The 25,599-nt window shown below is 46.6% G+C and overlaps 1 protein-coding gene across 3 annotated transcripts in view; it reads right to left on the reverse strand.

The window, feature by feature from the left end:
- CFAP251 (cilia and flagella associated protein 251) overlaps positions 1-25,599 on the reverse strand; it is a 68,680-nt gene that overhangs the window by 7,224 nt on the left and 35,857 nt on the right. For 2 of the 3 annotated variants that reach the window (XM_068563568.1, XM_068563569.1), the window contains 6 exons: positions 24,778-24,951; positions 23,569-23,753; positions 16,185-16,299; positions 15,392-15,555; positions 10,666-10,756; positions 10,312-10,455 (listed from right to left, as the gene is read on the reverse strand). In XM_068563568.1, the coding sequence (XP_068419669.1) occupies positions 10,312-10,455; positions 10,666-10,756; positions 15,392-15,555; positions 16,185-16,299; positions 23,569-23,753; positions 24,778-24,951 (873 nt within the window). Of the gene's footprint in view, positions 1-10,311; positions 10,456-10,665; positions 10,757-13,592; positions 14,348-15,391; positions 15,556-16,184; positions 16,300-23,568; positions 23,754-24,777; positions 24,952-25,599 lie in introns of those variants that run through there. The other variant, XM_068563570.1, reaches the window with a different exon arrangement.

Here is a 25,599-nt window from a genome sequence, read left to right on the forward strand (position 1 = left end):
ATGCAGCTTGTAGGATCTTAGGTCCCCAACCAGGATTGAACCCGGGCCCTCAGCAGTGAAAACGCAGAGTCCTAACCACTGGACCCAACCAGGGAATTCCTGATTTATAACTTTTAAACATTTACACAGTTGGCCCCTGGGCCTCTGCTGGTACCGCTGCCCAGGCCCCGAGACGTGAGGGTGGCCTGTCCTTGGAGGGCCGGGGTCCCCTGGCCCAGGACTGCTTTACTCCTGCCGCTGTCATTCTCCCCATAGGCCTTTGGGTTTGCGATCCTGTTGTTAGCCGCAGGAAGCCACTGATGGCCTTAGAATTGTGTCTTATAATTAAGTTTTATAACCTCCCTGTTAAACAGAGAGGAACATGATACACTTGAACTGGGGCCATTCCTCGTCTTTATAAATGGGCTCCTGGTGTGGGTCGGTTTCTTCTGTGATAGTTTCATAGACTCGCAGGCTGGAAGGACTCTCCCTCCTCCTTACACACACCTAGTGCTCTCTAGACCGTTCCCGGCAAATGAGGAGACAGTCTTTCCTCACAGCGTCCTCTTCGCCTCACACCCCCTCCGTGTGGCCCATCGCGGCGGCGTTTCGCACTGACCTGGGGCAGGGAAGGAGGGGCTGGGCAGCAGCTTCCAGGGCTGGAGATGCCTCTGCTGTTGGCGCATCGCTCTGTCACTCACAGCTGCCCCCCTCTCCAGTAACTATCTGCACAACAGCTGCCCCCCGTCAGGTCCTGCCCACTGGACGCCGACCCAGGAGAAGGCCAGCCCTCGGTGCTGGGCCACAGCGCTCTCTCCCTGCTGTCTGCCGGCTGGGGGGAGACTCAGAGATGACAACACCACCATTCCCAGCGCCCTTTATGGTGACCTCCGCCCAGCCCCTCACGGGGCCCAGGCTGCAAGCACTTCCGGGGATTCTTCCCCACCCCAGGTGAACGTTTTTAAAGGTTTTAAAACCTGAATGACAGATTTCCCTGGTGGCGCAGTGGTTAAAAATCTGCCTGCCAATGCAGGGGACATGGGTTAGAGGCCTCGTCCAGGAAGATCCCACATGCCGCGGAACAGCTAAGCCTGTGCGCCACAACTACTGAGCCTGCGCTCTGGAGCCCGCAAGCCACAACTACTGAAGCCCATGCGCCTAGAGCCTGTGCTCTGCAACAAGAGAAGCCACCGCAGTGACTTCTCTTTTCTTTACTCCTCTAGAAAAAGGAGTGAAGTACTGATTATGCTACAACATGGATGCACCTTGAAAACAGTGAAAGGAGCCAGACACAAACGATCGCACATCACATGATTCCATCTATATGAAATGTCCAGAAGAGGCAAATCTGGAGATGGGAAGTAGACTAGTGGATGCCAGGGGCTGAGGAGGGGGGATGGGAAGTGACGGCTTATGGATACAGAGTTTCTTTTTAGGGTGATAAACATGTTCTAGGATTCTATAGTGGTGATGGTTGCACAACTCTGTGAACATACTAAAAGCCATTGACCCACTTTAAATAGGTGAATTGTATGATATGTGATATATCTCAATAAAGTTGATTAAAAGGGAGAAAAATAGGGAGTTCCCCGGTGGCCTAGTGGCTAGGATTCTGCGTTTTCACTGCCATGGTCAGGGGAGATCCCGCAAGCCATGAGGCGCGGCCAAAAAAAAAAAAAAATCATAAAAGGAAGAAAAATAGGGACTTCCCTGGCGGTCCAGCGGTTAAGACTCCGCACTTCCAATGGAGGGGGTGCAGGTTTGATCCTTGGTCGGGGAACTAAGATCCCACATGCTTCACAGTGAGGCCAAAAAAAAAAAAAAAAGAAATATAATACAGAGGTGAAGCAATGGCAAAGGCAAGTAACAAAGCAAATAACATCAGTTTTTAAAAATGTAATTTTCACCATGACTATGATCTATTCTTTTATCATCATAAAACCAGTAAAGATGAATATGTGCTTGTTATAAAACATGCAAACACTGGAGATGTAAGAATAGAAGTAAAGTGCTCTATCATCCCTCAGCAATGGCCAGTGTTCGACGTCCTGACTTTTGTTTGCACTAAGACCAGCCAGCTGGGATACAGACCGCGGCCCCGAGTGGCCGAGCAAGCTTCCTCATCCCCCTAAGCCTCACTGCCCTGGCTGGTAAAATGGAGATGATAAAAGCATCTGCTTGCTGTGAGGACTAAACGCCAGGGGGGCTGGCACGGTCCTTGGCTCTCAGCGAGCGCTCAGGTGAGAAGGGCTGGTCCGCTGTTGCCGCTGTTGGTGTTATTGGTATTATCAGCTGCATTCTTTTTTAGTGGCCATGCAGCATTTTAGGATTTCTTTCTTTAGATGCTGTAAGTGTGGCAACAGCAGCGCTCCCTGGCGTAGGGTTCTCAGTGGACCAGGAAGGCCTCCCGACAGTAGTGGGCCATTTCTCTCACTTTCAGGATGGAAACACCTCCTGATATTTATGCTTCAGAACAAATCCAACCCACTGAGGACCTTTCTTCAAAGTGCGAATTTCCAAATTCCCATAGGGTCTTCATCAGAGCAGAAGCTGTGCCCATGACCGTTGGCTCAAATTTCTCCTCCTCGCATGGTGGGCGGCTGTGCCACTTGGCTACGCTCCCTCCACCCCAGCTGGGACCGAGGTTTAGCCACAAAGATTAGCACACAAGGCTTGGGGAGGATTTGTTCGTTTATCTTTCTGGGTTTTGTTCTGAAAACAAAAGCAATACAAGCTACCGCTTGTAGTTAAGAAAAATTAAATTCTACAGAAATGTATGTATGAGCCTCCCCTCTCCCCGGCAATTTACAGCCACGATGGTCTTCTAAGGAGAGTGGATGCGACTAAATGGGAAGTTTTTTCATTTGTAAACCCTAGAGATGGGCTTATACTGCATATTTGGAAACAGAAGCTAAGAGCTGAGCTGGCATGGCCAGCGGAGGGACAGAATGGGGTGCTCCTCAGGGAAGGAAGAGGGGGAGCAGAGCTCGGTGGGGGTCAAGACCAGCAAGGAAGCCCCCCTGGGGGTGGTCATCGGGACTGGGAAGAAGGTCTAATGAGAAGTTTTAGGTAAACTGCTGTGGAATGTGGTTATGCATGAATCTGTCTGGTGATTCCCAGTTTTTCAGGGAAGTTGTCTTGTGTGGATGGGCTTTCTGTTTTTGTGGAAAAGGAGGAAGACGCTGAGCGTCACGTCTGGAATGACCTGGAGCGTGCACATGCACACGGGGGAGCCCCGAGGCCAGGAGAGCGCGAGCCCCCAGGGCAGCCCCGAACTCCGACTACGGGTGGCAACCAGGGCTGGGTTCCAGCTGGTACCAGAGGCCCCAGCTGATGGAGGTGATAGGCAGAAAGTAGACAGTAAAAGCTCTCACAGATCCCGTGCCTCAGAAGTCAGTGTTGTTAAGGGTTTGGAAGAAGTTCTTTCAGTTTTGCTAGGCATATATGAGATCTATATATTATTGTTAATGAAGTGAGGTCATGCTTTACATACTGTTTTGCAACTTGCCTTTTGTCCTTTAACAATAAAACCAGCACATTCTTTCTGAGTCAAGCAAGAATCATAGGTCAGGGACTTCCCTGGTGGTCCAGTGGTTAAGAATCCGCCTCCCAATACAGGGGACATGGGTTCGATCCCTGGTTGGGGAACTAAGATCCCACACGCTACGGGACAGCTAAGTCTATGCGCCGCAACTACTGAGCCCACGTGCTCTGGAGCCCGCGTGCCGCAGCTAGAGAGAAGCCCGCGCACTGCAACAAAGAGCCCGTGCGCTGCAGCTAAGACCCGACGCAGCCAAATAAATAAAATTAAAGAATTAAAAAAAAGAAGAGAACAGAAAAAAAAGAATCATAGGTCAATTTCACTGTTTAATAACTACTAAGTGTAGGTGTGCCTTACTTGATTTACCCTATCTCCTATCAACGGACCTTAAGGTTGTTTTAATTTTTCACTATTATAAACTATCCTGCAGTACGTCACTGTTACACTTGCCTGAGTTTTCCTGTAGGATATACTCCTAAAAGCAGAATTGCTGGGTCCAAAGGTCAGCACGTTTAAAAAGTTAAGTGATTATTTCCTCTCCAAACCCTCCTAAACAAGGCTAAAGCTGCTGAATAGACCAAATAGTTAGGGCTACTATTAATTACTCTGAGATCAAACAATAATGTCAGGGATTCTATCGTCCTTATTGTTTTTGCAGTCAGACATGACTGGTGAGCGTATCATTCATTCGTTTACTCATCCGACCAAGATCTGCTGAGTCTCCACGATGTGAGCTCGTGCTGGGCGCACGCCTCTCTGTCAGGATTGGCCTTAATTTATAGAACTAAGTGCTTGAACTGCTGCTAATTCATTGCAAAAACTTACCAAGAATCTAAAACGCTCTGCAAGCTAAATAGAAACATAGCCACAAGTGACCAGGGAACACATGTGACGCACAGGCCTGGCCCCGACATGATATTCCAAAGTCCCGGAGGGAAAAATATATATATAAAGATGGAAGATGAAACTTTCTTGTATGTGAAATCAGCTATACAAACTGTGAAGAGCCCTAACTTAGGAACCCAAACTTAGGGTTTATAACATTATAAACATTGCAGATCTTTCTTTTAAAAAAAATGAAGATTTGTGGGCTTCCCTGGTGGCGCAGTGGTTCAGAATCCGCCTGCCAATGCAGGGGACACGGGTTCAAGCCCTGGTCCGGGAAGATCCCACATGCCGCGGAGCAACTAAGCCCGTGCGCCACAACTACGGAGCCTGCGTGCCACAACTACTGAAGCCCGCGCACCTAGAGCCCGTGCTCCGCGACAAGAGAAGCCACTGCAATGAGAAGCCCGTGCACCACAACGAAGAGTAGCCCCCGCTCACTGCAACTAGAGAAAGCCCACACGCAGCAACAAAGACCCAACGCAGCCAAAAATAAATAAATAAATAAAAATTTAAAAAAAAAAAAAATGAAGATTTGTAAGAGCAGCCCACCTCACCTCTTTGGCTGTGTTCTGCAGAAGATGGGAATGGTTAGGGATTCTTTGGGGAGGGTTACATTCTTGTATAATTTGGCTTCAATCTACCACACTGACTAGATTCAAATCCCCAAGGCAGTTAAAATGACGTAAGAAAAATATAAATAATGTAGAGCCTTGGGGGGCTGGCTTGAGTCTAAGTTTCTAAGTCTTTCAAGTAACCAAGTGTGAAAATACTCTTATCAGCGGCACATACTTCTTCATGCAACTTCTCAGGGGAGGGGGAACAGCTGCATCTTAATAGGAAATGTTTCATTAACCATGACAAAGCCTGGGTTTAAAAGTTTCAAAGCCCCGAAAATATTTTTATTAAAATCGCTATAAATCTGATGGAAACTAGAGATCAAAAAGTTCTCCCCTCGGAGCTTCAGATATAAACTAATTCATCAGCGAACAGTGTTTGCACTCGGATGTGGCCACATCTGGATCGGGGGACTTCAGAAAACATCTCCAAAGAGTAAATTTATTTTTTAAGTGGATTAAAAACCCTGGAGTCCAGGGGATTTATGAAGACACTGAGTGGGGCACTGAAACCCCTTTTTAGCAGCTGGCAGGGGGGGGTGACATAACAGTCAGTGACAACCTTGCAATGACCGTTTTAATGTGGGTAAAATAACATTCAATGTCACTTTATAACATTTGTCGCAGACTAAGCTTTTTTTCTGGGTACTTTTTTTTTTTTTTTGCCACACTGCGTGGCTTGTGGGATCTTAGTTCCCCAACCAGGGATTGAACCCGGGCCCTTGGCAGTGAAAGCAGCGAGACCTAACCACTGGACCACCAGGGAAGTCCCTCTGGGTACTTTTTACTCATCAGCAAGATTTCGATAGGTTGTTAAGCTTTATTATTTTTGGCCAATGATAGGACAACGGAGTGAGCCTTTGGTAATTACACTTCTTACTTCTAGAGGAAGCAGAAAAACCACAGCCACTCTGTGCCACCCTCCTCCTTCAGTGATCCATGTGGCAGGTGGGTGACAGTCACAAAGGATAAACACCCAGAATTCCCTTATCGACAAAGCAGGACTGCAGAGGACACATTTACATGAGCCCAGGGTTTAAAACCAAGAATCCTGGGTGAGAAGGCTGCCATCAGTTTGATGACTTTCGGCCATTTACATAAAGTCTCCTTACCAGACAAATCAAGAAAATAAAAAACTGATTTTAGAAAGGGTATTGTAAACAAAGATCCACAGGGCCAGAGAGACATTCATCTAAAGGCCTTTTATAATCACACATCCAGAGACGAGGATAGGATGGATGGTGGAGGTAATAACACTCGACGGTGTTTTCTCAAACATTTAACATGTGCCCTGTTCTGTACTAAACAGATACTCATTTAATCGTCACATTAATTCCAGGGGCTGGGTACTACTATTAGCCCCATGCTATAGATGAGGAAACTGAGGCTTAAAGAGGTTCAGAAACTTGACCAAGTCTCACAGCTAGCGAGTGCTTATAGTCAGGAGTCAAACCCAGAGCCACCTGACCCAGGAGCCTGTGCTCCCAGCTGCTACCCGGTGCTGCTTCCCTAGTAGGATGGCTTGGATCTGCAGCCATCAGAGAGAGGCTCCTGAGTGCTTACAGGAAATGTGAGACATATGGCCCATGATGGCATTTTGGTGAGTTTCATATGAATATGATCCTTAGACACTGCAGGTAGCAACTGAGTCTGTGCGGCACTGTGGAGGAGGGCCTCTTCCCGGATGGACTACCAGGTAAGGGGCAAAGTGGAAAATGCAGACTCCCAGGCCCCATACTTCGAGATTCTGATTGGCTAGATCTGGGATGGGGCCCAGGAATCTGATTTTTTAGTAAATGCTCCAGGTAATTCTGTTGCAGGTTGCCAGTTTGGGAAACAATGTTCTAAGGAACATGCTTTAGAAACACAGCTCTAGGGAACACTTTTATGTGGGTTGCACAAACTTTCCGGGTAGTTGCTTCTGTTTCTGACCATGTACTTTTACAAAATGAACACTGGTCAAAAGACCTTTTGAGGAGCTTAAAGAATCCCTGACTTTTTTTTTTTTTTGGCTGCGCTGGGTCTTTGTTGCTGCACGCAGGCTTTCTCTAGTTGCAGTGAGCGGGGGTTACTCTTCGTTGCGGTGCGCGGGCTTCTCATTGCTGTGGCTTCTCTTGTTGCAGACCACGGGCTCTAGAGCGCGTGGCCTTCAGTAGTTGTGGCACACAGGCTCAACAGTTGTGGCTCGCGGGCTCTAGAGCGCAGGCTCGGTAGTTGTGGCGCACGGGCTTAGTTGCTCCGCGGCATGTGGGATCTTCCCGGACCAGGGCTCGAACCCGTGTCCCCTGCACTGGCAGGTGGATTCTTAAACACTGTGCCACCAGGGAAGTCCCCCTGATGTTTTTAAGGTACTCATTCAAGACTCAGCTGGGTTTATGGGCTCTGAAAACTCATTTCTCCAGACGCTACTTGGAGAATAAAAGTCACCTTCCAGTCATACTTGGAGCACCCAAAAAATGGTGATTCTGGGTAGGCCACTGAAGCCAAGGGAAATGACTGGGACCACAGCTCACATCACTGAAATGTGCTCAGACACCTAATGTGAACGTTGAGTCTTAGCTGGGTTTCAGGAGTTATGTATGCTTGATGGTGAGCTGCAAAATGCTACATTGCTGGAAAACTATTTGGCAACGGGCCTTAAAGTTCATATTCTCTGACCCAGTAATTCTATTTCTAGGACTCTGACCCAGGAAAATAATCAGAGAAGTATGCAAAAACCATACGCAGAGATGTGCATCACAACCATGTCTCTGACAGCCGAAATACTTCAGACAACCTATGTGTCTGTCAACTGGGGAATGGATCAACTGAGTATACAGCCTTTCGAAAGCATGTTCTCTACAGCAAACCAAAAAGCTTCTGCACAGCAAAAGAAACGATTGACAAAATGAAAAAGCAACCTACGGAATGGGAGGAAATATTTGCAAACCACATGTCTGATAAGGGGTTGATATCCAAAATACATAAGGGACTCACAACCAATAACAAAAAGCCGAATAACCGGGCTTCCCTGGTGGCGCAGTGGGTGAGAGTCTGCCTGCTAATGCAGGGGACATGGGTTTGAGCCCTGGTCTGGGAGGATCCCACATGCCGCGGAGCAACTGGGCCCGTGAGCCACAACTACTGAGCCTGCGCGTCTGGAGCCTGTGCTCCGCAACAAGAGAGGCCACGATGGTGAGAGGCCTGCGCACCGCAATGAAGAGTGGCCCCCGCTTGCCGCAACTAGAGGAAACCCTCGCACAGAAACGAAGACCCAACACAGCCAAAAAAAAAAAAAAACAAAAAAGGATAAATAAATAAATAATAATTAAAGGTGCTAATAATTAAAAAAAAAAAAAAGCCAAATAACCCACTTAAAAAATGGGCAGAAGACCTGAATAGACATTTTTCTAAAGAAGATATTCAAATGATCAATAAGTACATGAAAAGGTGCTCACATCACTAACCATCAGGGAAATGCAAATCAAAACCACAATGAGCTATCACCTCACACCTGTCAGAATGGCTTTCATCAAAAAAACCAAGAGAAAACAAGTGTTCACAAGGATGTGGAGAAAAGGGAATTCTTGTGCATTGTTGGTAGGGATGGATAAAGAAAATGTGGATTGTGTCTGTGTGCATGATAGAATATTATTGGAATATTATTTAGCCATAAAAAAGAAGGAAATCCTGCCATGTATGACAACATGGATGAAACCTGAGGGCATTGCTCTAAGTGGAACAAGTCAGACAGGGAAAGACAAATACTGTCCAATCTCACTTGTATGTGGAATCTTAAAAAAAAACCAAACTCATAGAAACAGAAACAGATTGGTGGTTGCCAGGGGCAGGGGGTGGGGAGTGGGAGAAATGGGTGAAAAGTGGTCAAAGGGTACAAACTCCCAATTATAAGATAAACATGTCCTGGGGGTGTAAGGTACAGCATGGGGACTCTAGTTAACAATACAGTACAGAATACTTGAAAGTCGTTAACATAGTAGATTTTTCAAGTTCTCATCACACACAAAAAACTGTAACCATGCAAGGGGATGGATGTGTTAACTAACCATACCGTGGTAATCATTTTTAATATGTACGTATATAAAATCACTATATTGAATATCTTAAATGCACACAATGTTATATGTCAATTATATCTTAATAAAGCCAGGGGTAAAAAGCATATTATCGAGGAGTTTTCGCCACATGCTCACAAAACAACAGTTACTGAGAATGTTGCTATACACGTATACATATACATACACACGTGCTCTGTAAAATGTTGAGATATACACCTATATACACCACATAATGACAATTCTTTGTTTATCTATGTCTAAATATAAAACAATAGAGGGAAGTCCACCCAAATGTTAATAATGATTACCTCTGAGTCATTTCTATTTTCTTCTTTACAGGTCTATTTTCTAAATCAGACAAAGTTTTAAAATTAAGCTATATCCTTTATAAATCAAGTTTTCAGAGAATTGTTAATGAAATGGGAAATGCGTATTACATCATATCAAGTGAAAATATAGGATAAAAATATATATTCAATATGGTACCCATTAGTTTTTTAAAATTATATATATATATATATATATATGTATGTATTATATATAAATCAATCCAGGAAGATACCAATAACTGTTGTCTCTGTGTACTGGGATTATAGGTAATTATTTTCTTCATTCCACTTGTGTATCTTTTCCAAACTTTCTACAATGAGAATGTGTTAGCATTTCAAGTGAGAGTACCCAATCAGTTGCATTTGAAGCCACAGTTTCCACGAGGACCATTTCCTCTGGTCCCCGCTGGGAGCCCCTTACAGCTGGGGTGTGCTACGAGGTTCTGAGGAGCGGCTGCATCTCCTGAGCTCCATCCGCAGCCCAGGGTGAGCACCCAGCTCGCAGGAGCAGCCCATTCACACAGGCCAGGTGAATGGCAGCTACAGGGACAGGATCACAACAGCGAGCATTTACTGAGCTCTTCCTACGTCGCCTACTCTGTGCCAAGTGCTGTGCGGGCACCAACTCTTTGAACTGGATGAGGCTGGTCCTCCTGCAGCTAGGGGCCTTCTGTCTAATTCCAAAGCCCATGCCCAAACTCTGGTAAGGAATCCGCCTTACAGGAATATCTTTACGGCAAGTCTGTTTCTAAGCAGTGCATCTGCTATGCCCAGGACCTCCTTTCTGATCCATTTATGTAAGAACAGTGTTAAATTTTTACTTTGACCTATAATGATTGCTCCCTGAGGTCGTTTTTATAAATAACACATCCCACGGCTGTTCTTGTTTTCATTCTACCTACCTTCTCTTCCGATGGGTAAAAGCCAATTGCTCTCATGACAAAAGGAAGCTCCGACAGGCAGATGTGTTCCGACACCTTTCTGGTCTGCATTGTATCAATACCTTGACTACGGAGCTGAGAATAGTAAAAATAGTCTTCCAGCTCCTATGTGGAAATAAAGTGGAAACACAACATGCATTTTTGGCTTAAGTCTGAAGCAGCCATTTAGACTTCAAGGACATTTTCTAGAAAGTACATTTTAAGCTCAGTGGGGAAAACAGCTTTGGCAAAAAGCAAGAAGGTTAACCCTGGGCACATCTGTTTTACAGACTTAACTAGATGTTACCAGGAAGTGTTTACTCTGAGGACAATTACCCTGTAGAATTTTCCTTCCCTGCCACCAGACACCAGACCATAGAATGGGGTCAGGTCTTCGCCCCCAAGAGAAACTGCTGCCTCCAGGGCACTAGAACAATGAGAGAAACATCGTTATTAGCCAGCAGTCAGTCGGGAAAGCAATGCACCGCAAGGCTGCCCAGCTGCGGACCTCCGAAGGGTATTACAGCGAGGATACGATTAGGGTCTCTGTAAACTTGTTAAGCAAATTCCCTCCAAAATGAAGCTGCAAATGGAAAATTCAATCTCAAGTGGGGAACCCGGTGGTACAGGGCACCCGCCTTAATGACGATGATATTCTCTCGTGGATGACAGGGCAGACGCCTGGCAATTTGTCTGCAATCTCTTGGGGGGGGGGCGGTGGGGGGGAGGGAGGGAGGGTGGTGAGTCCACAGTCCCCCGAGCCAAGCGGCCCTCCTGTAACTTTAGATCTGCATGTGACCAGAGCCAGAAGAATGGGATGTGGCACAGGTGGATGGCCGTCGCTAATTGCTTCCATAAAAACTCTGGAGGCCGCAAGGGACCCACGCTGGTCAGATAAAAATAACCTCTGCTCTCTAACACAGGGTCAGATTTTTCCAAAAATAGCCCCTTTAAGTGGTAAGAAAACCTACTTTTTGTATGAGGCTGACTTTGCCTCATACAAAATGCTAATAATAATATGAAATCATCTTAATAATCCACTAACTGGATTTCTGCTAATCAGACCATTAGCCTCTTTGTAGGGTTATTAAGACACACTTTGTGCAGACCATGGCGGGGAAGTGGTTATGTATACAGAAGCTGGAGTCAAAGGGACGTGCCTGTGAGCCCCGGCTCCGCCACTTGCAAGCAGTGTGATCATGGGCAAGTGACTTAACCACTCAGGGCCTCAGTTTCCTATTCTGTAAAATGGAAATAATTACAGGGTCTGCCTCAGGGGATTGTTGTGAAAATTAAAGTGAATGCACAGAAAGGATTCGACATGAAGCCCTTTATTTTTCTCCTGTGATGAATCTTTGTTGAGGTGTGGGGTTGATGTGAATCCCAGCCCCAGCACGTTACTCCATTGCTTGGGCAGATCACTGAACCCCTCGGAGCTAGTTTCCAGATCTGTACAACAGGGATACCAACAGTGCCTACGCCACAGGATGGCTGTGAGGACACATCAGACAATACACGGAAAGCACTCGGCCCCGGGCCTGGCTCAGGACTATTATTACTGTGGAACTGGGTGTTGAGGTGCACCTACGGCTCTCCTGCAAGAGTCAGCCACAAAACAGTCCTCGGTCCTCTTGTCACGGCCCCGCACAAGCCCCACCCAAGCAGGCTGCGTGAGGTCCATGGAGCTGGTGTACTCTCCAGGTGGGCCTGGGGTCCAGGTGGGCCTGAGGACCGTCTCCAGTAGGGCCCAGTTTTCACCCGGCTCTTGGCTCTGATATTCACCCCGCTCTTGGCGGGCATCGAGGCAGGTGTCCGGCTGAGAGGGCTCCCGCTCTGTGGCCTCCAGGCCAGGCCCAGGCCCAATCCCGACAGGCTCTGTGGGCAGTGAGGCCACTATTTGGCCATTTGATTCTGAAGCAGGGCCAGGTAAAGGCCCAGGTGACATGGAGGAGCCAGTCGCCACCAGGAAGGCCCCAGGGGACAGGCGCACAGAGCTCCGGATTCTCTGGGAACAGCCCTCCAGCCGTCAGGACTACCCCACGTCCCCTGCTTCCTGGCCACCGTCAGCTCAGCTGACCTGAGAGCCAGAGGGACGGGGCTGGGCTTGTCCCACCAGAGCTGGGGCAAGAGACTCCCTCTCTCTGGTGTGAAATCTGGGGACTGTCAGTGGCCGAGTTCCCGCTGAGTGACGAAATCCAGCTCTGCAGAGAGTGACAGCAACAGCAGAGGCGAGCGGAGAGCAAACGCTGAGGGCGGGCTGGTCTGCTCTCCCTGCGGTGCGGTGACCCGAGACCCCAGGACCCGCTCGTAACTTCCCCTTTCTGCCTAAGTTGGGTTCTAATGCTTGCCACAAAAAAAGAGGTCATTGGGGCACAAGATGGAGGTACATTTATTGAAAACCTACTGTGTGTGTGCCCAGAAATATACTCAGTGCTTTTGGGAAAGAGCTAAAGCCCAAGAAACAGTGAGCACTGCAACCAGCATATAGCAAGAGCTCAGTAAACGCTCTCTAGGGGAGAAGGGGGAGGGGAGGGGGTGGGGGAGGGGGAGGGGAGGGGAGGGGAGGGAGAGGAGGGAGAGGAGAGGGAGGAGGGGGAAGAGAAAGGGGACCTTACCCCAAGATCTGGCCCTTCACTTCCCTGTGAGCTCAAACCAACAGATTATCCTTACTTGCCAAATGTGTTAGAGTTGCACCTCCTACTCCTGGGCCTTACACACCATCTGTCGGGGCTTCAGACCAGGGTAATGAGCAGAACTGAAAGTCTTCCGGATTCACAACAAAAAATTTTATAAATAAACATTACTGTTTAAGAATACGTCAGTTTTATGTTTTTCACAGTTGTTACTGTAAATACCTTGTGCCTGTTCATGGATTATTTTATTCTAAAATATTTTGTCAACTGTGTATCAACCAAATTAAAAACAAAGGCTTTCATGTTAGCAACAACAACAACAAAAAAAAGGGGGGGGGAGGGGAGGTGGGAGAGGAGGGGGAGGGGGAAGAGGAGGGGACGGGGTGGGGGGAGGGAGGAGGGGGAACAGCAATGGTAGGAATCACCACCCTCAAAACAGCTCTGAACATGGTGATAATATCCCCATTTAACAGACAGAGAAACTGAGACTCAGGGAAGGGAAGGGACTTGCCTCAGGTCATACAGCAAGTAGTAGGGGAGGTGGGATTTGAATCCAGGTCTTTCTGCTCTTGTCTGAGCAAGGCAGCAGGATTACAGGGGGGTGTGAGGTTGAGCACAAAAATCGGGGATTTTAAAACAGATGCCAGACAAGGAGAGAAAGAGGGTGGCCTGCCAGCCAAGACAGGGGGAAAGATGAGGGAAGGGGTCTCCCAGGGGAAGTCTGAGATGCTGCAATGATAGTTTGGGGCCCTAGGAGTGCGCTGGTTAAAATAATGTGAACGTGAGAGGATTTATCGTCTTCATTTCACCCGACGACTCGCCATCAGTAGATCTGGTAGGGAATCTTGTTTGTTTACTTGTTTAGGGTTTTTATATTTCTTCCCATTAGTGAAGCACTGAACATATTAAAACACCAGAAGCAGCAATGAAGTGCTAATTAGTTTATAATGATCTTTTGTCCCTGCAACAGATTAAATTGAAATTCTCAGAAGCCTGGACTTTGGCCATGCACAGGAAAGCTACTGGAAAGTGGGTGCTTTTTTTTTTTTAAAATCTCTACTAGTGCAGATCCCAAGATGATTGAGAAGAGGACAAAAACGAAAGAAGGAAGACTGTTCTCCCACCAGGGTGTTGCTTGCCCCATTGGTCCAGGTAACAGGCTAGGTGTCCAGGAATTAAGCAGCTCATTCTGGGGCCCTGATCAGGAGGTTCTTTTCAAGGGGAGAGCTCACCTCCAGCTTCTCAATTCCCAAGATCTGCCCTCTTAGGTGAAGGCAGAGGTGAAGGTCAGAGCTGCAACTGCAAACTGAAACCCCCGCGGTTCCAACGCGGATTAACCTCGCTGTTCTTGCTCCTATTCAGGTTAAGGGGCGAAGCTTCGATGTCTGCACAGAAGAAAGATGTGCACGTGGCAGACAGTAAGGGGTGTGCTTTTACTGGGAGCCATGAAGCAGGTTTGTTCTTTTAGGAAGCTCGGCGCCTCCGAGCTGCTTTTACCCAGCTCCTCAATGGGACCCTGCCAGGCAGGGGGCCACCTGAGAGGCAGGGGCTTGGAGAAGGTGGCCAGGCAAGGAACTGGCTCTGCCCCGGGGCTGCTCGCTGAATTTGGGGAGATGAGAGGATCACCATAGTGGTTGCCCCCTTTTTTAGTAACAAAGATCCTGAGCTCATAAGCAAATGCCTTTATAAGGAAGAAGAGACAAAAGGAAATGATTAATTTACTGAGTCCTTATCTCTGTGCTGTGTGCTTTACATGTATCAGCCTACCTGATCCTTACAAGGATCCTGTAAAAGTCCCTATTTTTACCCCCATGTACCCCCATTTCACAGACAAGGAATCCAAAGATCAGAGCTGCTAAGAAACCTGCCCTAGGTCCCACAGCTAGCAGAGAGTAGGCTTCAGATTTGAACCCTTGTCTCTTTGACTTCAAAGTCCGTGTCTCTCTGATGCTCAACCATGCAATTCTCCAGCCTCGCCCTAGGCAGAGATTCTCAGCTCAGGGCAGGGGGGTGAGAAGAGTAGACTGAAAATACACATTTCAAATGATACTCTTACTATTTCTGTAACACACTCTTTGGAGATTCAGGCTAGATCTCTCTAACTGGTGTGAATTTGCAGGCGGCGACAGGGTGAGAAGTATCTCATGGGGCCCGGGTGAACAAGGTGGAATCACACGGCCTCACCTGCAAATACCATGGGCCCCTGGGACAGAACAGTAACCTTTTGTCTGCACATTAATACGAGCGGGTGTCGCAGGGAGCACCCCAAAGGCAACGCCTGAGTCTTGGCTGTCTTTGGACCCGCAGGCCTAGCACAGTGCCTGGCATGTCATAGGGGTTTAATACCTGTCTGCTGTTCCTGAGTGAAAAGAAGGGGTCTCCACTCGGCACCCTTCTTATGGGGCCAAGCTTCTCGTCGCATCACGCACCTTAAATTGATTTCCCACTGCACCACCGTCCGGTCCTGCCCTCCTGCTGTGAAGGCATAGCGGCCGTCATAGGAAACGTCCATTCCAGCCACCCCGCTGGGGTGGCATATAAGAGCAGACGTCTTATGTGGGTTGCCATCAACTGGTAAGATCTGAAGTCCAACCTAGAAAGGAAGATGTAACTAGATATTCAGACTCAGATAACCGGGCCCCAGGCCGGGCCTGGCAGGGTCACCTGTCACCTCCAGATCTGTTTACGGGAAGGACCTGTGTGTCCAGAACCAGCCATCTCAGTGTGTGAGAGCTGCATTTCACATGGCTGGGGCTTCGCACACACTGTGCCGTGCACGGTGGTCCCTTGGGAGAGAGATGCAGGTTCCACCAGGGACACAGAAAGGAAGCTTTCCTCCTATCTTCATGGTCACATGTCCAGGCTTTTCCAGGACAATTCTGGCATCTTATGATTTTATGCCTTCCCATATAGATTAGTCATCAAATATACAACTAAGTGTAACTAACTTGTATGTCTTTATAAGATTTTTCCTTGTAAAGAAATCAGAAAAGAAAAACCCTTTGGTGGACCATGTGTCTTGTACTTTTGGGAGTAGAGAAAATGAGGTAACTCTCCTGAGAGTCATTCCCGCTCATTTATGGCCATTTTCACTGTGGAGCAGGACGGGAGTCGCGGGCTTGGCTGTGAAAGCCGGCGTTCTTGAGTCTTGAAATACCTGAGACTGCCTCCGGCTCCAAGTACACGGTCACCTCACGGGGCAGAGAGCAAAAGGGCTGGTACCTTGTCCCTGTTAACAAACACCATGTAGCATTTCTGAAGTTCCAGAGGGGTTTTCACTGGGAGGATTTGTATCTGCTCAATGGGAGATCCGTAAACTGGCCCGAGGAGTGTCTTTCTGCAAGAGAAAAAAAGGAACGCTTTCTAAATTCCACAAATCCCAAGGCAGGTTTTATGACTTGCTCCCTTTCACGTTGCCCTATACATTTTAAATTCTGAATTTCCTGTCTTGTTGCTCAGCTAAGCCCATTGTAAGAACCTCTCCCTCAACCGCCAACAGCGGCCGTAAATAAGGGGCAACAGCTCCAAACGGCGAACGCTCTGGGGAAACTCTGCTTGTGAAGGATGCTTTTCACAGCCACGGCTCTGACTTTCCTCCTTGACAGCTGAGTGAAGGGAACATTATGCCTCGAGAACGTGCACGCGAACAAGGGATGGGAAAAATGCTGCAAGGAAGGGAGGAACGTCAGCAGGATGCGAGGAAACACCCCCATCCCCACGGCGGGGCCAAGACCTCAGCCTGGTGTCCAGACAGCTGACGGCAGGTCTAAAGGCAACGCGCGGATTCCAAAAATCCATCTGCACATCAAACTGTAATGAATCGCACCCTCACAGCAGTCCGACTTCTGAATTCAGACACTCTTACGCTAATTAGGAATCTGATCTGAGGGGAGGCTCCCGGACAGGACCTCAAGCCCAGAGGTGGATTTCCCCTGAAGCTGGCCAGACCTGCGCATCAGGACCCCTTCCTTGCACACACACCTCCTGAGGCCTGGGAGGGGCACTAGCCACTTTTTCCACTTTTTTTTTAATATATATATTTTTTACAGTATATCCTTGTAGCTTATTTTATTTATTTGTTTGTTTGTTTGTTTGTTTATTTTTGGCTGTGTTGAGTCTTTGCTGCCGCACGTGGTCTTTCTCTAGTTGCCGCGAGCAGGGGCTACTCTTCGTAGCGGTGCGCAGGCTTCTCATTGCGGTGGCTTCTCTTGTTGAGAAGCTCGGGCTCTAGGCGCGCGGGCTTCAGTAGCTGTGGCACGCGGGCTCAGTAGTTGTGGCTCGCGGGCTCTACAGTGCAGGCTAAATAGTTGTGGCGCACGGGCTTAATTGCTCTGCAGCATGTGGGATCTTCCCGGACCAGGGATCAAACCCGTGTCGCCTGTATTGGCAGGTGGATTCTTAACCACTGTGCCACCAGGGAAGTCCCCACTTTTTATTCTTAATTATATATCTTTTTTAAAAAAAGAGGACCCACAAAGCCAAATACACTTCACACCCCACAAAACTTGGGTCTGCCCCAGGGTAAGGACAGTAGCTATTTCATCTTATTATATTTTAAGCCCCTCATCGTTTGGACGTGTTTTCTCCCTGTGTCCCCTGCACCCAGCCCGTGTCTGGTGGGAACAGGAGACGCTCCTTGTATGTCTTTCTTGACCACCTCTCTGTGCCAGGCACCGTGACGGGGGGTCGGGACTCAGAAATGAGTGAGATGTGGTTGCTAACCTCACAGCCTTGCGGGAACAACGGACATGGAAGCACCATGAGGGGAGAAGTGAGGTGACAGGCAAATTCCCGGCACGGAGCCTGCGCTGCGGAAGGAGTGATGGTACCTCTATCAGGAGACATCTGAGCTGAGTTTGGGAAGGTGAATTGGAAAGGCAGAGGAAATATGGAGGTAACGGAAAAACAGGCAGTGGGCACAGGAGGTCAATGGTATGGGACGTGGACTATGGCTTGAAAACTGCAGAAAGAGTAAAGCAGAAAGAAGGCTGGTGGTGGAGGGAGGTAAAACCGAAGAGGTGAGCAGGGGCGAGCTCTGAAGGCAGACTTGACCGTGACCACTGGGCTGCAGGATGCAGGAGAGTATCAGGCTGGATGATCCAGGATCAGGTTTACGTGCACAGAGAATTAGGTGAAATGTTAAAGACACTAAAATGACCAGCTGGTAGACAATGCATCAGCTAATTGTAAGTCACCCTTATCTAGTCATTTGAGTAGAAATGTTTAAGGACTTTCCTCAAATATCATTGAGTGGGTAGAGGCAGGGAAGAGGATGGTTAAGAGAACAGACTCTGGTTTGAATCCCAGCTCTGACCCTTAAAAATTAGGGGCAAGTTGTGGAGAAACTGGAACCTTCATATATTGCTGGCAGGAATGTAAAGTGGTGCAGCTACTTTGGAAAACAGTCTGGCGGTTCCTCAAACGGTTAAATATAGTTACCATATGATCCAGCAATTCTACCCCTAGGTCTACATCCAAGAGAAATGAAACAGATGTCTACACAGAAACTGATACACAAATGTTCATAATAGCCAAAAAGTAGAGACAACCCAACTGACAACGGATGGATGAATAGACAAAATGTGGTCTGTGGATACAATGGAATACTATTCAGCCATTAAAAGGAATGAAGAACTGACACAGGCTACACCATGGATGAACCTTGAAAACATGATGCTAAGAATCAAGACACCAGAAGTCACATATTATATGATTCCATTTACATGAAATGTCCAGAATAGACAAATCCATACAGACAGAAAGTAGACTGGTGTTGCCAGGGGTGGAGCAGTGGGGGATCAGGGGGGAAAGGACGTGAATGGGGAGTGACTGCTAACGGGTTTGGGATATCTTCTGGGGGGTAATGAAAATGTTCTTGAATTAAATAGTGATGATGGTTATACAACTTTGTGAATACAGTAAAAAGCCACTGAAAATGGTAAATGTTATGGTATATGAATTATACCTTAATTTAAATTATAAATAAGCAAAAGAAAAAAAAGTCAAGTTAGTCAACCCCTCTGGGCCTCAGGTTCCTCACTGGTAAAATAGGGATAATGACAGTATTTACCCCATAAGACTGTAGTGAGCACTAAATAAGTTAATATATACAAAGCACTCAGAACAGTTCCTGGCACATAGTAGGAGCTATATAAATGCTACCTAGTACTGCCAAAATTTCTAACAATTTCATAAAATTAATATCTTTTTCTTCTGATTGAAAACATTTTACATATTCATTGTGAAAATTTTCAAATATTGAGACATAAAGTAGAAAATCTACCCGTAACTCTACATGGCTGCACCCTTTATCCCAAGATAATCATGGGTAATAGCTTGGTGTATACGACTCGAGAACTTCTTTTATATATATTCTAGCCCATATAATTATAATTTTAGATGAAAATATATAAGTTACATAAATATAATTTTAGATGAAAATATATTCATGCATATTTGGCAATTTGCTTTATCTCATATTATGCCTTGGAGATATTTCCGTGTTACTATGCAGAGAGCTATCGTCTCTTTTTTCTTTTTTTTCCTTTTCTAAAAGCAGCATCATGTTTCAGTGTACTGACAAGCCATCATTTAACTAATTCCCTATTAATGGACGTTTGGATTGTTTCCATTTTTAAAAATATTTTCAAACAAGACATCCTTTTACTTATGTCTTGGCATCCTGTGTGAGTACTTCTGTGGGCTACATTCCTAGAAGTCAGAAGACAGGCTATAATTTAATAGAGGGTAACACACTGCTGTCCCCACACCTCCCACCCCCGCCCGCCAACAGCCGGTTGGTTCCCTTACACCCTTGCCAACGCCGGGCGCTATCCATCATTTTTATCTTTGCTAATCTGATTTGTGAAAAATGATGTCTTGTTTTCATTTGCATCTTTGATGTACTGGTGAGCATCTGCTCATAGGTTTTATTGGCCTTTGTCTGTGAACTGCCTCTTCACGTTCTTCCAAATGCTTTTAAATGCATTTTTTAATTATTTTGGATTTACCATCAAAAGGCAATTCCTTCCCAATTAAGTTGTGGTTACAGGGCTTTATTACTCCTACAACTTAAAAGATGCTTTATGCAAGGTGTTTTTACTTTGGAGCGATGAGAATGTTTTAACTAGATAGAGGTGGTAGTTGCACAACACTGTGAATGGACTAACTACCAGTGATTTGTTCACTTTAAAACGGTTGGTTTTATGTTATGTGAATTTCACCTCAATAAAATATTTTTTAAAAAGATGCTTTATACTAATTTCCAATTGATCTTCAATGGCAGAAACTCCTAACTTCATGGCTCTAAATGAAAGCACTAATTAGAAAAGATATACACATCCCTATGCTCATTGCAGCTTTACTTACAATGGCTAAGATATAGAAGCAACCTACATGTCCATCAAAAGATGAATGGATAAAGAAGATACACAATGGAATAAAAATCTTGTCATTTGTGACAACATGGATGGACCTAGAGGGTATTATGCTAAGTGAAATGAGTCAGACAGAGAAAGACAAATACTGTATGATTTCACTTACATGTGGAAACTAAAAAACAAAACAACTGAACAAATGTAACAAAATAGAAACAGAATTACAGATACAGAGAACAAACTGGTGGTTGCCTGAGGGGAGGAGGGATGGGGGAAGGAAAGAAATAGGTGAGGGAGATTAAGGGGTACAAACTTTCAGTTACAAAAGAAATGAGTCACAGGTATGAAATGTACAGCATGGAGAATATAGTCAATAACTATGTAATATCTTTGTACAGTGACATATTGTAGTGATCATGTTGAAATGAATGGAAGTATGTATAAATGTATAGAATCACTATGTTGTGTAACAAGAACTAATACAGTGTCATAGGTCAATTATACTTCGGAAACAAAGAAACTCATAGAAAAAGAGATCAGATTTGTGGTTACCAGAAGGGAGGGGTTGGGGGAAGGGGGAACCGGATGAAGGCAGGCAAAAGGCACAAACTTCCAGTTACAGGATAAATAAGTCCTCGGGATGTGATGTACCACATGGTAAACGGAGCGAGCCCTGCTGTGTGTCACACATGAAAACTGTTAAGAGAGTAAATCCTAAGAATTCTCATCTCACAGAAAAAAATGTTTTTCTAGGGACCTCCCCGGTGGTCCAGTGGTTGAGAACCCGTCTTGCAAGGCAAGGGATGCGGGTTCGAGCCCTAGTCAGGGAACTAACATCCCACATGCCGCACGGGGCAACTAAGTCCACGCACCAGAACTAGAGAGGAGCCCGCGTGCCGCAACTAAGACCCGACGCAGCCAAAAAAATAAGATAAGTAAATAATAAATTTTTTAAAAAACTGTTATAAAAAGTTATACAAAAAAAAGTTTTTCTATTTCTTTAATTTTGTACCCATAGGAGCTGAGGGATGTTCACTAAACGTACCGTGGTATCACTTCACGACGTATGTAAGTCAAATCATTACGCTGTATACCTTCAACTTATATAGTGCTGTATGTCAATTATATCTCAATAAAACTGGAAGAAAAAAATAATAGCAACAAAAAATGCAATGGATGGAAACACTTAAAAAAAAAAAAAAAAAAGAAATTTGCTTTATGCTAATTTCCCATTGATCTTCAATGGCAGAAGCTCCTGACCGCTTGGCTCTGTGTCTGTTACTAAGTGTTAGCGGCAACTCCAAGCCTGGGCCGCTCCATCCCGCATCCCCCAGCCACCTGCTCAGCCAGCTCAGAGGTTCTCAGGACCGGGCACATCTATGGGATATTCTTTGTCCAAAAAGTTTTTGTCCGTTAAAGATGCTGTACAAAGATTCTGAAATCTTCCTAAAACTCCTTTTTACATATTTCTTTCAAATGTCTCCTTCCCAGTGTTTTAATAGTTTAAAAAAAATTGTGCTGGATTTCTCTCCTGTCCCTGACACATGAAACGGCATTTTTCAGTCATTTTTCCTTGGACCCTTCTAAAAAGGGTTACCGGGGGGAAAAGAAAAAAAAAAAAAAGATCCTGGGTGATCCTGGCCTTTTGAGGACCTATCTTATCTGAGATACATTTCCAAAAGAAGGTCTTCCTCAAGCATGGGGCCAGCTGCTGTTGGTGTTTTCCAACTTCCTCCTCCTGCGTGGGGTCACTAAAGCATTCTCACCTCCAGTTTCTCCTGACTCTGCTCTTCCCGGCCATACCCACGAGGCAGCCAAACCACAGGCAGAAAGAGGCTGCCTGCCAGGGCTGACTAGCTAGGCTTCCAAAGCCAGGGCTGCAACAGGGCCCTGTGATGCCAAGGAGAGGACAAAGTCACAGCTTGGTTCAAGGGTCAAGTTCTGCCCTGACCAGCTGCTTGACCTGGGGCAAGTTTTATCACCTCTCTGATCCCCAGTGGCACAATCCTTTGCAGGGTTATTGCAGATGAAACGGGATGACAGATGCAGGGCCCCGGCACAGGGATCATGCACCGCGACCAGCGCTGATCACGAGAGGCAAAGCCTGGACCCACAGGCCTAGCAGCACAGGAGGCCAGCCACGGATGCAGACCTACTTCGGGATGGAGGAACCACTGCTCTAAGATGCTAAGCTTTGGATGCCCTGGGCTTGGTCCTTTGACCGCTTCTCCATCTACCCTTCCCCTCTGGAATCTTCTCTCATCTCATGGCTTTAAACCACCAGGTGCGCTGACCTCAGACATGGGTCTCCAGCCCGGCTTCTAACATGAACTCCACTTCCCCAACAAAATGCAAATTTCATGGTGACAGCAACATTGTTTTGCTTTCATCTCCATCTTCAGCACCTGGAACAGCACCTGGCTCAGGTAGGGGCCCAGTAAATAGCTACTGAGAGAACAAAGAATACTATCAGTTGAACTTAAAACTCCTTTAAGAACGAAGAATAAGAAAAATTAAACAACTGGTGGTATTCAGGTGAAACTATCTCTTGTTTTTTCTTTAACATCTTTATTGGAGTATAATTGCTTTACAATGGTGTGTTAGTTTCTGCTTTATAACAAAGTGAGTCAGCTATACATATACATATACCCCATATCTCCTCCCTCTTGCGTCTCCCTCCCACCCTCCCTACCCCACCCCTCTAGGTGGTCGCAAAACACCGAGCTGATCTCCCTGTGCTATGCGGCTGCTTCCCACTAGCTATCTGTTTTACATTTGATAGTGTATGTATGTATGTCCATGCCACTTTCTCACTTCGTCCCAGCTTACCCTTCCCCCTCCCCGTGTCTTCAAGTCCATTCTGAAACTATCTGTTTTTATCCACGAGGGAAGAACAGAAGATTTCATCGCACATCAGCAACTTCTCCGGGATCCCAGGGTCCAGTTCCTTCGTTGAGCCTCAGGCACTGAGCTCTGGGTGCCTTATCCCCGTGCAGTGCTGGGCTCAGAAACGAGGGCTCTGGGTTTGAATCCTGACTCTGGCACTTCCTAACCATGTGACCTTTGGTGAGAACGACCTCCCTTATCTGTGCCTCAGTTTCCTCCTCTGCAAAGTGAGGAGGGTTGTGATGGTAGCCAAGCTGCTTGCAGGTCCTTAAGGTGGGACTTGAAATAAGCCGGGCGCTGAGAAACGGATCTACGTGCCATTAGCGGGAAGCTCCCATGCTTACCTGCACATTTTTGTGGTTGAATTAAAAAGCTTCACTTTGTAGCCACTGTTGCAAATGAGCAGGAAGAGCTCCTTGGTAAGTGGCGGGTACCAGACCATACAGGTGGGGTAGTTGCCCTGGTCGGTTCGGTGAATGTCCAGGACTTCCAGGTGGTCTTTGTAGCTCTTGAGTAGATTATACTCGATCTACAGAGAAGCCCAGATGAACACACATGAGGACTGAGGTGAATGAAGTCAGTCAACAGTCCTTTTCTGGGGAGAGACAGCATCAGGTCTTCTAGGAGGAGAACTGCCTAAACTTCTACACCTAATAAGCTACCAATACGGAGTATCCATTATGAGCAAGATGATGCCATTTAGTACTCACGACTCCCCAGCAAAGCAGTACTGTTGTGCCCATTTTGCAGATGAGAAAACAGATGTTCAGAGAGGTTCAGTGGTTTTCCCAAGGTCACACAGCTAAGAAGTGGGAGGGTGAGAATTCAAATCTAGGTCCAACTAACTCCAAAACCTGAACTCTTACAGTTACGTTGTACTGCTTCACTTACCATTATTTTGGGAACTTTTTGAGGGTAGGAGCTAATTCATATCTAAATCTCAGCACTTGACAGTCATAAATTAGCAGCCTGCTGAATTTCACACATATGTAGGCTTTGGTGGCCAGACCAGCATGGGTGGACAGAAGGAAGGATGGATAGAATAAAGGAAGTAAGGGGGGGAGGGAAGGAAGTTAAGATGGATGCACAGATAGATTGATTGATTTTGAATCCTTTTGGCTCGATCATGTAATACTGCTTTTGCCACTGTCTCTACCTTTCCCTCTGATATTCTCTGAGTTGTCACATTGAGGTAAAAGCCTGGCCCTGTCCCCTAGACACACAGAAAGTGTAAGTGTTGGCTTCCAGACGCACACTGAGAGGCGAGGGTGGCTGAGCTGTCCGTGCTGTGGGGAGCACGCTCCCCCCGCCACCGTCAACATGCCACTTCCCAGGAGCCTTCTCACTCAGGACACGAGTCTCTGTGTGGTGTCAGAGCCGTGTGAAGGCCAAGAGCCAACTCGGAAAGGTTTTCGCTGCTTTGTCGTACATTCATTTTCTCAAACAAACACACGCACCCATACTGTGGGTCTGGTTCTGTGCCAGATGCCAGGGAGGTAACGAGAACGAGACATGTCCCTGGTGACCAGGCAAAGGAAAATGAAACAGCTCACCAAGAGTCTGTCTCTCCCGAGGCTCAGCAGTCTCGGCTCATCGCTGTCCAGATGAACCCCGAACAGGACACTTCGAATGCTCTTGCGATGAGAACGAAGTCTTGCCAAATACTCCCAGACCCTTCGTCCATTTTTGACCCTCACCACGTAAACGGCCACGGTGAAACTTACATCCTGAGTATGAGCAAAAGAGCAGAAGTTGCTCCTTTTTAGATTTTGTAACTTAAGAATCATCACTATGTTTTTCATACTAACTTTGCTTTTAGAAATTTTATGCAAAAAGAAAACCTTAGTCTATTGGAGCAAGTAGTAAAATCATGCCCGTTTTGCAGATGAGAAAATCAAGGTTCAAAGTAGGTAGGTGGGGGCAGGGAGAGACGGTATTTGTCTGACACTATGGTCTTACTCTCCTTGCTGGTCCCCACCTCATTCTCTGTTGGAAACTGAAACCCTGACTCTTTCTGCCTTTGTCCTCCCTTCTCTTTATCCGGCTACACAAAATTTTAAAAGGTACGATTAAAAAATATATACATGATGGCTGAGAGTGACATGGGTCGGGGAGTGGGCGGGAGCAGCCTGAAGGAACCTGGGGCGCCTGAGTCAGTGTATTGCTGGGAAGCGTGTAAGGGACAGAGGTTCAAGTGAAGCCGGCTGCTTCCCTGCAGCCCACCCCATCCCCCAAGAGAACTGGAATGAAGGGAGAGGTTGGGGGGGGGTCCCAGAAAAATCTTTACTGAGATTAAGAGCCCTATTCACAGAGGGAAGGACCAGAATCCAAAATGCTCGGTGGAAGACTCTGCTTAAATGAGAATGTCATCTCGT

The sequence above is a fragment of the Eschrichtius robustus genome, chromosome 14 (genome assembly GCF_028021215.1).
Source record: "Eschrichtius robustus isolate mEscRob2 chromosome 14, mEscRob2.pri, whole genome shotgun sequence".
NCBI lineage: Eukaryota > Metazoa > Chordata > Mammalia > Artiodactyla > Eschrichtiidae > Eschrichtius > Eschrichtius robustus.